We start from the raw sequence: 14,174 nt of genomic DNA on the forward strand, positions 1-14,174 counted from the left end.
AAAAAAAAAAAAAAAAAAAACAATTAATAACTCAGAGAACTGGCTCTAAAGTTCAGATTTTTTCCTTGTTAATAGCTCATGGAAAAACGAACGCTTAAGAATGCTTAACAAGAAAGAGGCATTTCATTTCATACGTGCTATAACTGGTACTGCAGTTCTTGGATTTTTAGGCTAATGTCTGTGTTTCTGACAATATGCTTCATGCAACCACTGAGGCCACAGACATCATACATTAAGAGTTCACACAATCCTACCAAATCCAGATCTTCAAATTCTAAAATGGAGATCAAGCCACAAAAAATATAAAAAATAAAAAACTAATATTAAAAATTTAATTGCATATACAAACCTTTTTGGTTATTCTTACTCCCAACAAATTTGCTTCTCGTGGAACAGAAAGCCTGAGTTGTAGGGGATAGACATCAGTCTTGTCATCTTCTGCAGCCGAAAAACTCCTACCATCCTTAACTGCAGCTTTAGGGTCACTATGCCTACATTGATACCACGAGCATACCATCATTAAGATATTTTTAACAGAATTAAGTCATCAGGTTGGAATAACATGCAAGATCAAACATTCATGTACAAAAGTGATTGCTTCATCAACAACAACCACTGAACTTAATGTGAAACAATAATAGTTATAATAACCAAAACTCTTTTAAAACAAACACAAACAACAAACAAAAGAAAACATAAAACTACAGGCCTAGAAACAATTTACTGCTTCAACATTTGAAAGGATCTGGAATTTTTATCGAATATTCAAAAATCCATTAGACATAACTCAAGTGGGGTTGAAAGGATTATCCTCTGACTGTTAAGGCAAGAACAAGCCGTATCAATTGTCAAATTATCAACAGATGAGGCAGTATTCTCGAACTGCAGAATTTGAATTATTGTTAAAGAATGAAAATACCAATTTCTATCAAACAATTATAATCTTAAGTGTGGATTTCTTTTCAAAGCATAGGGATCATAATAGCTTTGATCAGTATGCAGGAATAAATTAAGTATCTCCAGGAAGGTTAATCTGATATGGTTAAAGCACATCAAACAGCAGGAGAGACATATGGGAGGAGAGAACTATACTAAATGATATAAGTTACTTGTAGACCCAAAGACGAATAACATATATCACAATCATATCTTGAACAATAGTCTCTCAGGCACAATTTGATTGACGCAAAGTTCAAAGTTGGAGGTTAAGGGGCTTTAAAATGTCTTGTGCCATAGGTTTTTTATAAGCACAAAAAAAAAATTGATTAATCTTAGTGCAGTAAATTGAGAGCTTGACCAAAATGAGAATGTAGAGATTCTAGGGTTTTGTCCAGTATTCTTTGGTTCTTACTATCAAAAAACCTAAATGACAATACAAAAATAAACAATATAACTCACCATCTAAGGGCCTGAACCCACATTTCTCCGGGGACCAACGCATAGTCCCGTCCCGAAACACCCACCTCACCATTTTCGCCATTCTGAGCAGCATCATCCTCTCTCCGGAGATTGAAGACAAGATCTGAGTTGAAAATGTTGTTGATGATCTTCATAGGGCCACCATAAGCCGAAGCGGCCGGGGACGCCACACACAAAATCCCTTTCTTGCCCCTATCTGAATCCGAATCGCCCACAACTGAATCTTGCGCATCCCTCCACCAACTGAAGCATCCAATTCCACAAAATCTAATCAAAAATTAGCTTCGGAATCCTATAATGAGGCAACGCCCAAATCCTAAATCCTAAGAAACTACAGGAACCTCATTTTCAATTATTTTTGTTTGCTGTAGATACATCTAAAATGAAATAAAACATTTCCTGATTTCTAATTGCGGAAAATCGGAGTTGATTGAAGATTGATAGTATGAGTCGGAAATTGAAAAGTATGAAAGAAATTCGGGAGTGAAAGAGAAACCTGTAAGGAACGAAGTAAACTCGCTGCTCGGAGTCGGAGTCAGGACGCTGAGTAGAATCGGAGAGATCTTCAGGGAGACCAGCGCTGCTCTCCATTCTCTGCTTCTTCTTTACTGTTATATATGTATATATAAATATATAGATATATATATATATAGAGAGAGAGAGAGAGAGAGAGAGAGGATGGGTTAGAAATGGGATGGGAGAATGGAGATCATCTGAGAGAGGGAGAAGGCGGATTTGCAAATGGAGCTTTTTTCTGAGAAGATGATTCGATAAGGAGGGAAAAATATATTTATATAAATGTGTGTGTGAATATTAATTATTAATGAGCTCGCGATCGGTTTTATTCAGGGTCGTCTTACGTGGAAAATCAAAGTTTGAATAGCTTTGGCGTCCTTGTACTGTTCCTCACGTCACATGGCGCTGGAGATCAATCCATCCAAACGGCACAGCAAGTCTATTTTTATTTTGTGAAAATTCCTTCCTCAATTATTTGATAGACAAGAGGAAGGTCACCTGAGTGACCTGACCCTCAGAAACATAGTTCTACTTCATCAATGAAAAAATAACTTTCTTTTTCACCACCAAAAAAAGAACAGATATCACTTGCGGATCTATATCTAGATTCAATTAATTCTCGTAATTTTCAGCTTACTCATCGTTAAAAGCCGGGTGGTGTGCTACAAAAATGACCAGTGTGCAATGCAAATTGCAAATCATTGGTATACAACAGAGAAGGATTCTATTATTATTCTATGATGCTAAAAAAATGATACTTCATCAACCAGAAGTTTACATGAAAATCACCACTGCATAGTAAAGTAGAGATAACACTAGGATCCTACACTTAAACTTTGAAAGTTAAACACGGCCTAACTTATAAGCTGGCTCACTGGAACCTGGGAGTAGTAAAATAAAACGCAAATTAGTAATAGCGTGAGCCAGTATCATAAACACGGCCTCCCTGATATGGTCCCCTAGGTTCAAACCCATGATCACGGGAGCCCCCAAGAAATCGAGCCCGCTCTCTGTAAGAATCATATTGGTCAGTTTCGTAGCTTCTGCGGGCATCGCCAGCAGTAGCTGAGGCTGTCATTCCACTGTAACCATGAAGATCGGAGGAGCCCATGCTGCTTTTGGGGTAACGATCCATCACAGATTGCTGGTATTGATGCTGTCGGGCATTTGATTCCCGCCGAAGTAAATCATCTCTTCGACCAGCATGCCGGCACCGCAGTGATGCTAATTGTTCTTCATACTGGGTATTGATTGTACCAATTTTCTGACAAATAAAGATGCCAACAGTAGAAGAGAAATCAACATGTTATCCACAAAAGGAACAAGCATGAACAAATCCCATCCCCAATTAAGATTTGGGGATGCGAGACATCATAATAGAAAGGAATATAAAACTCAGAACTCCTGAGACGTTTCATATGGGATTGTAGACACCCACAACTGTTAAATTAGTACTTACCGATGCTCATCCAACTGGGGAGATATTCAAATTGTGAAAATAGTATCTTATTATTTGCATTCATAATGCTTCCATCAACTTTCAGATAAATATCTTTTCTCCCACATTTAAACTGAGTTCACAAGTCAAGCATAGATAATGCACTGAAACTCTGAAAGAAAATGCAGTTGTTCATTTTGATCAACTCTTTTCCTTTGTCTTATGAACTAAAAATATTATATGTTTGCAGAAAAAGAAAAGAAACCTGGGGAGGCAGTAGGGTATGTCCTAAGATTATGGAGCTGCAAAGAATCTATTCAGACACAACAAGGGAAAAAGAGAACATACCTCTCTGTGTCTAGCATTTTCTGCATCCTCAGCATCGTTCTGTTCCTTGGTTAGTTTCCTAATGTCATCAAGGAATTTCTGCTCAAGATCTTCAAAGGACTGTAGTGAAGGCTTATCCTCGTACCCAAGGTCCATATCTTCAATATGAGGTTGAGATCGGGGATCGCTGTTGCTCTGTGTCTCTAAAGCATGTTTTGGATCGGACCTCTGACCCTGGAAATAGGATCTAGACGTATCACTCACTTGCCCTGCAAAACAACCATGTGATCATAAGCATACAGACTTTAAAATCTGAACTAAGAAAGTATTCGAGGCAAAATCATAACCTAAAACGGCTACCGAAGTGCCTAATCATTTAATCGAAAGACTGCTCAGCTGAGCACTTTTCTGTTACAAGATTTGATAACCCCTGAGACACTATAATGTGCTATAAATTTTCACATTGTGGCCTTACCACTTTTGGCATTACGTAATTCATTTAATAGGAAACTGATAGAACCACCACAACTCTTCAAGATATAAGCTAGGCAAAACCATTACCAGTCTGGGAGTGTACAATATCCAGAAACACGACACCATTTTGTATCGGATTAAATTCAACAAGCACTTTCACACTGACAATAGCAATATAAACTAATATACGGGAGGGAGACCAAGTACTTGTTATGTTTCCAACATGAAAATACCTCAAGTTATTGCAGAAAATTTTTAGAGTGCATTTTCCATAGATACATAAATGTGCATCGGCTCCATTTGTGTATAGATGTATAAATATGTATACTAAGTTCCCTACAATGGTAGACGAGTAGTAATCCACTCAAGGAGAACAGTACTAAGACCATGAAACATGGAAGAAGAAAACAAGCAGGCAATAACAACTTAACCAGGACTGCTTTGTCCACTAGCCCATGAGAGTTACGTCAGGATGTAAGAATCTGTAGGGATCACCGAAGGACAAAAGAGAGGAAGACCCTAAGAAGAGAGAGGAAGTAAGAATTCAGAGGATACGAATGGAAAGTTCTTGCTTTGCAACATACCTAGAGGACCTATCAATAAACTCTCACCAACTACATCCCAATAGTTTCTAATCCAAAGGACATTTCAACCCCAAACCTTCAAGATGTTCAGCAGGAAAGTAGAACACAGGGAGAAAATTTATGACAGCTAACAAGAAGTTGGCACTGGTAGGAAAATACAACACTAACCAGCGCCAGGTACTCCTATCCGGCGTTTCAAGCAAACGTCTCCCCAGGCTATCCCTACTTTGTGAAGATCGGCGCACTGTTCATATCTTTAGAAAAGGGAATTGCAGAAAAGGAAAGACCCCTCTTCCCTATACATCATTAAGGCACTATACAAAGAGATGCTGACTAAATTCCAAACTCATTGTGATTCATGAATCCTCCAGAAGAGACGCAAGACTCATGCCCATCATTGCAAGTGTCCTCCACATGAAACGTAAGTATCTGAAATACGTGAGCATTGGTGCTAATTTTCATCAGTGGGACAGGAGTTAAGACTGGTCCATTACCAACTCAGGATTCACGACAGTTTTGGTAAAAGGACCTAACTAATAGTTTCAATTGCAGCTCTCTAAGAGACCCATAAATATCACATACTCGTTCAAAATAGGTATGTCTGCATTATGAAAATGCTCTCGTTTCGTCGTCAATTTCGTGTGATAAGTTACAGGTCCAGCTGGAGTTATTAAGTTTTATCCCAAGCAAATATAAAAATGATTCACATCAAGTTTCATATTCACATCAAAAATTCAGAGCACAAATGTAGATAAGGGGGAGATAAGAACAAGACTTGCCTTCATTGAAGAGATGAGGAGTCAATGGATTGGAGGGTTTGGAAGCATCTCTTTCCCATCTCCACTGGGCCTCAGGATTCGAAGCAGCGTAAGGATTAGGATTAGGATTGCTATCCCTCTCGGGTGTGAACGCTTCCAGTCGTCCTTCAAAATCACTAGCCCCGCCACCACTCGGCTGCTGCTGCTGCATCCTCTGATGATGGTGGTGAATTGAAGCCGCCGCTGCGCCACCGTACGAATTGCCGCCGCCGGAATCGCAGCCGGCGTACTGCCCCTGCTGGCGTCGCATCATAAGGACCTAAGAAATCACACAGGGAATTCAATCTTGGCTCACGAAGACGAAGCATGCAACCCACAAATCTGGAAGTAAACTTTTTTTTTTTTTTCACCGGAAAATCTGATTCGGGGCAGAAAATCCAACACGAGAAGCGTTTCGGTCTGAAGTAGCCACACTTCCTCCGCTTCGAGCAATACGGTAGTACCACCCCTAAAAACAATTAAAAGAAAAATAACAACATTCGTAACTCGTAAGGTGTTTAGGTTTGATGTGATCCCTCCCAAGCTCATATGGCTCTTTTTATGGATTTTTTTGTATTGGTCGCTCTTTGTTATAATTTTTTTTCTTTTTAAAAAATAAAAAAGTATATTTGTAAGGTGTGATTTACATATTAGTAAGTTGGTAACACACACCGTCAATTACTAGCCACTCCAATCAATGTTAAAGAGCTAATTTTAAGATCTCTGCAAAAAGGTTTAATTGTAGTCATCGGTAGGAAAAAACTTTGTCTTTATAAGTAGTCGATTTAGATTTGATAGAGTAAGATGGTTGCAGATACTTGAAGCATCGTAATTGAGCGTCATGGCGATATTATTTTTCAACTCGTGTATCTTATTGTATCAGTATTGTTATCTCTGCTAAACTCACAATAACAATAAGTGAGTTAATTGTCTAATGTAATGACACTTTGTTATCCTTGTGGTCATTGTACTCTTATCATTCTGGATGAAAATGTGTGTGACTACTATGCATAATGGTTATTGGAATCTGGACAAGATTAATTTAGTGTTTGACCATGTTAATGTGATTATGGGCATCACGTTGCCTTCAGTTGTGAGTTGTGACTAACTAATGATGAATTTGTTTGGGGACCTGTCGGTAATGGCAAATTTTTCATAAGATTTGCTACTTGGATGCAATGTGAGATCACTCATCCTCACTCAAAGACTAAAATCATGAATGTTATTTGGAACTTAAACATCCCTCCAAAGGCCAAGATTTTTGCTTGGCTATTATCTAAAGGAAGGCTAAAAACTAGATCTCGAATTGCTCGGTTTACTAATCATATTAGTTCAAATTGTGCTTTTTGCAATAATGGAGCTTGTTCTTTTCTTGCCCCTTTGATAATAGTACATGGAATGCTGCTGGATTTGATCTAACCGACTTTTGTGCTTTTGATGAGTTGTTCCTCTCCTAGTTCAGGAAGGGTCATGATAAATATGTTACAAAGAACTGTATTACTGTTTGCTAGAAGATTTGGGAGGCAAGAAATAACCTCATTTTCAGAAACAAGCCTCCTTCTCATGTGAGTATTGTTCATGTTGCGGCCACCTCTGCTGAGGCATATAGAAAGCCCAATCCAAAAGCCTCTGCGGGTGGAAATATCAACTGCGGAAGAAGTCATTCTCATCCTCAAATCAATTGGTGGCATCGTCCTCCTGAAGACTTCACCAAATTTGGTGGCATCCGATCTTTTTCATGCGCTGCTAAATAATTGCAAGAAGATCCAAGTTGAAGGGGACTCAAAGCTCGCAATTGATGTCATCAATAGGAGGTGCTCCTCCCCTTGGAGACTTGTAACCCTTTTCAAAGATATCCTCTATTTGGTGTCTTAGTTTGAAGAAATCAGCTTCCATTACATTCCTTGTGAAGCCAACTTTGTTGTTGATTTGATTACTAGTTTGGTTACCAAGCGCAAATCCTATTACTTGGTGTATGAAGTTGCCGCTTTCAGCGCTCAATGCTTTTAATTTGATAATTTATTTGTAGGGTGTGGTAGGGGTTTCAAGTTGTAATTTTACTTTTCTTCTCAAAAACAAAATAAAAATTCTCATAGTTATATTTAGGGTGTAGTAGGGGTTTCAAGTTGTAATTTTACTTTTCTTCTCAAAAACAAAATAAAAATTATCATAATTACCTCATATGATAAAATGATTCGTTAAACTGGTAAAATGAATCCTCAAATTGATAATGTTAACATATGATTGCCTTACCTAGTCCTTACCCGGCTTTGAGAAGCACTTTTTAAAATTTTGAAAGCAGTTTTAGACTTTCCTAATGCAATCCCAAACAGCTCCTCAAGTGCAATCCGCAAGTCTGTTGCTGATCTAATTTGCTTGTTTTTCTAATGATGATATTGACTGTAACTGAATTAAAAGATATCAACCAGTGGATCAAGTAAGATTCATACTCGGAAACAGCTTCTTAGCTTTTGACTGGACTGTAGCTGACGTAAGTTCTCAGCTTCTAAACCATGCAAGTAATCTGATCTCCACCAACAGTCAAGCCTAAAGATGAGACAGTAATGGCAGCAGACTGTGCAAGAAGCATAGATGGAGCATTGCTTTGTTGCAACACTCAAGCATATATGAGTCATGACTCCATTGCTTTTACGGGATTTCTTAAGTTTCCTTACCATATATACTAGCAAAGTAGCAATAATAGGCAGTGGTATAACTTACAAACACGATGAATATACAGCAAAGGCAATGCATCATTCCTACACTCTCCTTCTATGCAAAGTGCTGTATTTTTATTGTATTTACAAGAGCATGCAGTATTCAGCTACTCATGAACTACACTGGAATAGACATTATGCTTATATCATCAATTACATGGCATACTGGCAAGTTGGTTCTCAACTAGCATAGACTAGAGATCCGAAGATAATTTTGAAGTTGAAACTGATGCAGGACAACTTGTGGTTATGATTATCCTGAATTGTCATCCTAAGATTGTACGAGCCCTGCAGATAGAAAACACGGATATCGTTATCTATGGGAAACATCAGAATAACTTGTATTGACTCAGAAGAGGAATCAAGTGTAACTATCCAAAAACAAAATATAACAATAGAAAAACTATTGTAACATCTTAGCCATGCATGTTAACAAAATTATTATCTACATATCACAAAGCAAGAGAACTACAATGTTCTCTCTTATGCCTCTAGAGGCTCAGGAATAATTAGATTTAGTACCGGATCAAGAGTTCCTGAAGACCTAAGCAAAAATGGTCAAAACCTTCTCAACATGGAGGACTTTGTTGCTTGAATTGATTCTTTCTCATTGCTCAGGCCTGTTGGCATTGTTTTTTCTGTTCTTGTCTTGCTTTTCTTTAGGTTAGCTTCCAGTTTACTTTCACATTTTGTGTATATTCCAGTTTACAATACTTGGGAAAGCGTAATTGGAGAACCAGATACGGAGCTCAAATATGATGGGAAAGGGAAAGGAACTTTTGAAAAACAACATTTAGGGAGAAAATCAAAGTCTATCTCATCTCAAGATAGGCTTCTGCCAAATAAAGGAAAAGGTGTAAAACAAAATATCTGACATATATCGAGTCAAGTATAGATAAGTAGAACTAAATATTATAGCTGACACATTTGGAAAGACACTGACACGCAAGATTTTCATGAGAAAAATTATTGCTGTAATTGTCAAGATAAACTAAATGCACAACCTCACAAGTACCCACAAATATATGAGAGATCCGCTGTAGAATTCAATTCAGTGTGCCTCAAAAGTAAGGTAGAATTTTGGAATGCTAACAAACAGTAGAGAAGAGCAGAATGTAAACATCTTCTGAAGTAGAACTAACCGGTGGTGTGATCCCAGGTAAAGTTTGAGTATGAGAGAGTACAAAGTTGCCTGCTGAGACAGGACAGGAAAGCTCCTCACAAAGGTCGTGAGTTTCCGTATGTACACGCACCCCAAAATAGTAAACTTCAATCACCACTTTCCCACCTGAGATGGCTTGACCTGTATGAAGCCACAGTTATGAATTATATACTGAAAGCCAACAGATATGAAACATGAATGAAGCATAGAAAGGAAAGGAACTCTCAGATATATGCACTGACATGTCTTTTATCGAGAAAAGAAGCTTTGATGGACAGTACAGACAAAAATATTTACTAGTCAACACACTGAGCTCTATAACACTTTTCCTTTTCCTTTCGACCAAAATTTGTTTTTCACATAAAGATGGAATAAAGCAACACAACCTCGCCCTCCATATGGAGCCATCCTCTTAACGAAATTCATCAATGATGGAAATATAATTAATATTGTAGTTCCTTCTGTGCACATGAACACAAAGAAGGTGATGTATAAAGATTTTTTTTTTTTTTTTTTTTTTTTTGTAAAAGGATGTACAAAGATTTGCTAATATTATCACTGATTCACTGGTATGATCAATTAACCAAACAAGAATGTTTAAACTACAAGAGACTGTAGTATAAAAAATAAAAAACCTACAAGAGAAACTGACCATCCAATCATCTCAGATGGATCTAAAAGAGACCGGTGATCATTAATCAAACAACTAAAAGAAGATTTGAACAATCTTGGAACTTGGAAGAGAGAAAGGATGCAATAGGACAATTTCAATTAAAGAGAGAAAGAGAGAAAACACAGTTTTGCACATCCACAAAGTTTCTATAAAAATTCAAATGCCCACTGGAAACGAGGGAACCTTCAAACTCATAATGAAACATTATAAGTCATTAAGTCGATCAAACCATAAGGAATGTGACTAATAACTGTTAATTCCAAAGGAGTTTCTCTAACCAACTCATCTTACAAGAATTCAACTTTCTCTCCTTTTTTACATCATAACAAAGATTATGACAACAAAGAATTCATCTCCTGACAGAAGATCTGTGGATCTTCCATAACCCAAAACAACCATAGGCCCTCAGCTGTCCACATAACTAAAGTGCCCCCCCCCCCCCCCCCCCCAACCCGCCTAGATAGAGTAAGAAACAGTCTTTATATCTGGACACCCACATACTATAGTTTTATTTTCGAAAATCTAAAGAAAAAAAAATGCTGATCGGTAAGTTATAGTGAGGTCCAAAAATTCCTAATTAATTACTGCATCAGTAACCTATATGTGAGGTGCTTTCTGATGTTGCTTACGAGTAGTGTGTTTATTACAAAAAAAGAAAACAGGTTTTAAATGGTAATGTGGTCAAATTCCATGGGTGCCAACATGTATATTGTGGTGAGCTTCCACACAGGATATGTTGTCTTCCATAACCCAAAACAAGCATAGGCCCTCAGCTGTCCATATAACTGAAGTATCCCACTGCCACCATAGAGTAAGAAACAGTCCATATATCTGGCACCCCACATACTATAGTATTCTCTTCAAAACCCTCTATATATCTTCATACTATACGGCTGATCAATTACATTTAAAAAAAAAATTACTGATCAATAAGAAGTTACAGCGAGCTGAAAATTCCTAATCACTGCAGTCTATAACCTACATATGAGGCGCTCTGGGATGTTGCTTATGAGTAGTGTGTTCGATGAAGGTTGTTATTGGTGATGTGGCCAAACTCCTCAAGGGTGCCAACATGTATTTCGCATTGAGCTTCCACTCTGGATAGTACCCGTGAGAAGCATATGGCATCAATCGGATCTTTTTCTGGGGTTTACCTAACCTATATCTAATTACCCCATGAGCCCCAAACGGCATGAAAGATTGTGTCGGTCAGAATGGGGAATTATTAAATATTAACTATTAGCCAAGGGAATTCTTAGACTAAGAGAGTCCATCAACCCTACTCCCCAAAAGAAATGTTTGGGGAGGATGTTTGTTTATAGGTGATATCATGCTGCTCAACAAATCTTTTTGTCCTATCTACTGGATGATTTATTAGATCCTTAGCACAGAACAAATGTCTTTCATAAGCTAAATAGAAAATCCCATGATGACATTTGGCTTGGAGGACAGAGAGAGAACCTTTAATATACAGATTCTCAAGTACGCCGATAGGTAAGGCAATTTAGACTTTTTTATGCTCTTCATCTCCGGTACCCCTTTATGAGAACCATGATGTAAGCACCCTCTATCCATCTTAGGAAGTTTTTGGTGCTATATGCTAAGACATTACAATTTACATGTGAGTCCAAAGTTTCATATCAGGCATTTGTTACAGGTCTCATCAATTTTGCATACAGATTATAGATCTTGCCAAATGCTCTTGAAGGGAAGGGCTAAATGTTATCAACTTATGATATAGTAACAGAATACCGACCAACAAGCTAGGAACAAATTCACTAACCTAACAATCTCCTATCAAAATGTAAAGTTGAAAACAAAAATCCAAGAAAAATATAAAATGTTAATACATGAAATTTATTACTATTAGTTATCTAGCCAATTCATAATACTGGACTACACTGAGCAGATTCAATCGGGCAGACAGTGACAGGTGAAAACCATACCTGTTGTGGCTGAAATGTTGAAGGTAGCTGCCTGGCCTCTTACCACTGGGTCAGGCAATATCTTGACTCCCTGGACCTTCACAGCATAGTCCTCTTTAGCACCTGAAAATTTCATAGAAATAGCATTAACTAACATTGTTTCCAATGTGACCAATAAGCCAGAGCTATATTAAACCCACAATATAAAGATTTTTAAGCAAATTAAGTTCGAAATACACAACCCTCCCCTCAGTTCCTTTTCCTCTATAGATTTCCATAGCAACAGTCACTAAAATGCACAACTTTGATGGATTAGAATCACAAGCTATGACAATTCAAATATTAAAAAGCACATGGAATTCTTCAAATAGCCCAAACCAAATTTTACAACTGGGATGCAGTATATTCTAGTTCCTCCCAACCTCCTACAATTTATAAGCAAGCAAGAGATCAAAGCGGAATCGGGCTGTTTTTAGCAATAATGAAATGAAATGAAGAAAGTGAAACTGACCGCAATACTTAACATCCGCAGAGTGAGAAACTGGTAGGAGCAGGAAGGAGGTGAAGCTTAACACAACCAAGTGAACCGGTACAGTAGTAGTCATGGCTTTTTTTCTTTTGGTTTTTTTTTTTTTTTTTTTTCCTAAGAGGGTCGAAGAGACGCAAGGGGTCCTGAAAACGAAGAGCGAGGTTTAAATGTGGAGATGGTCTCAGGAGGAGGAAAAGGGTTGCGTGCGATAAGCCAGTGGAGGGTGGGTTCCATTTTGACATCTGGTCACTAACTAAAATCTGACTAACACCGTCTAGGCTCTGTTATTGTTCCATAAACAAAAACAGACGAAAGCAACCAACGGTTTTCAATTCTTTTTCTGGGTCGATTTTTTCTTTTGAACCCAGGTATAAAATTTTCTATCCTTCGCTACAGTTCAAGTTCGACGATGCTATCAGGAAGGATATGAGAGATTAAGAGGAAAGGTTTGATCATTTGGGAGGGCCAGGGTGTGAATAGCAGAGTCGCCGACGACGTCAATCCGAGCGGAGGAGACAGGCAGAAGGCAGAACAAATGAAGTAGGTGGTTTCCGAAGTGAGGAAAATAGAAATAGCAGCTGATTTTTAGGCCCGGGAGATTGGGTTTTGCTGTTGCAATTGGGAATTGGTAATTTACAAATCTAGTGAGAAGAATTAGATTTGCAGATGGGTAATAAGGTAAGGGCTGCAGATTTAATGGGTTTGATAAAATAGATATTAGATAGAAATGAGTGTTTTTTAGTGAGGACTCTTAAGTTGGGAACTAGTTGAAGACTTTTAATTTATGGTTTAAAAGATTTATTTTTTTATCACATTTTGACATCTTATTCTTTCAATTTTTAGATTTATATGAGTAGAACATTTTTACAAATTTTCAGCTAAATTGGTGTTCGTTAAAATAACAAACTAGATCAAATTAATGGACGAACCAAATCTGTGAAATATGAACCATTCAAATTCATAATTGATAAATCACATTTATGAATGTCTTTTCGAACACCATGGCCACCTCAAAAGCTTGCATGATGGCTCCCGTCCATACATGTCTCTTTCGTCGCCTCTATCTTGCTATCGTTCATCTCTGATCTCTTTGTCGCTGTCAACGGTCCTGTCTTTGTCTCTTTGGAGTTGTTGATTCTGGTTTGACTGCCAACACAGTGAGAAACGACGGTCTAGAGAGAGAGAGACAGAGATAATTGTTTCAAAAGAAAGAGAAATGTGTGGCTGCTGTTTCATTTGTGTAAGAACAGAATATAGAATAGGCACGTGGTTGTTTCATCCATTAATAAGAATCCACTCACAGTGATTCGGTTGTGTTAGTTGCCAAGCTGAGGCTTCCCAACTCAAGCTTCTAACAATTTCCTAGGTTCACCCCAACGCAAAATTTGAAAGTATATATAATTCCCAGAAACAACCTTTGCTCCATTCAAACCAATTCCAATCTCTAAACCCAACTTCAACCAAGGCCTAGAGTCATTCTTCGGGTTTCGAGCTCATTTACTTAAGTCATTTTTTGTCGAAACATCCTTAATTACTTCTCGTTTATGACTTAAGCCTAAGTAAAGTTAGAAAGGCCCAAAAACATAAAGACAGGCCCAAATGCTAGCCTTGAT

The 14,174-nt window shown here is 37.8% G+C and overlaps 3 protein-coding genes across 3 annotated transcripts in view; all 3 read right to left on the reverse strand.

Annotated features, from left to right (window-relative positions):
- The window catches only part of LOC101307659 (ubiquitin carboxyl-terminal hydrolase 8-like), a 10,228-nt gene extending 8,218 nt beyond the window's left edge, over positions 1–2,010 (reverse strand). The window contains exons 1-3 of the mRNA XM_004291477.1: positions 1,916–2,010; positions 1,399–1,662; positions 350–491 (exon numbers count right to left, since the gene is read on the reverse strand). Of these exons, the coding sequence (XP_004291525.1) occupies positions 350–491; positions 1,399–1,662; positions 1,916–2,010 (501 nt within the window). The remainder of the gene's footprint in view (positions 1–349; positions 492–1,398; positions 1,663–1,915) is intronic.
- A 521-nt stretch (positions 2,011–2,531) lies between these two features.
- On the reverse strand, positions 2,532–6,070 carry LOC101307956. Its single transcript, XM_004291478.1, has 3 exons — positions 5,538–6,070; positions 3,722–3,969; positions 2,532–3,199 (listed from the first exon to the last, which is right to left on the reverse strand). Exons 1-3 carry the CDS (start codon positions 5,827–5,829, stop codon positions 2,843–2,845), a joined length of 897 nt encoding a protein of 298 aa, XP_004291526.1. The 5' UTR covers positions 5,830–6,070; the 3' UTR covers positions 2,532–2,842.
- Positions 6,071–8,206: 2,136 nt separating this feature from the next.
- Positions 8,207–12,743, reverse strand: LOC101308250 (putative phosphatidylglycerol/phosphatidylinositol transfer protein DDB_G0282179-like). The gene is made up of 4 exons (XM_004291479.1): positions 12,544–12,743; positions 12,054–12,155; positions 9,415–9,575; positions 8,207–8,560 (listed from the first exon to the last, which is right to left on the reverse strand). Exons 1-4 carry the CDS (start codon positions 12,635–12,637, stop codon positions 8,453–8,455), a joined length of 465 nt encoding a protein of 154 aa, XP_004291527.1. The 5' UTR covers positions 12,638–12,743; the 3' UTR covers positions 8,207–8,452.
- Positions 12,744–14,174: the final 1,431 nt, after the last annotated feature.

The sequence above is a fragment of the Fragaria vesca genome, linkage group LG2 (assembly GCF_000184155.1).
Source record: "Fragaria vesca subsp. vesca linkage group LG2, FraVesHawaii_1.0, whole genome shotgun sequence".
NCBI lineage: Eukaryota > Viridiplantae > Streptophyta > Magnoliopsida > Rosales > Rosaceae > Fragaria > Fragaria vesca.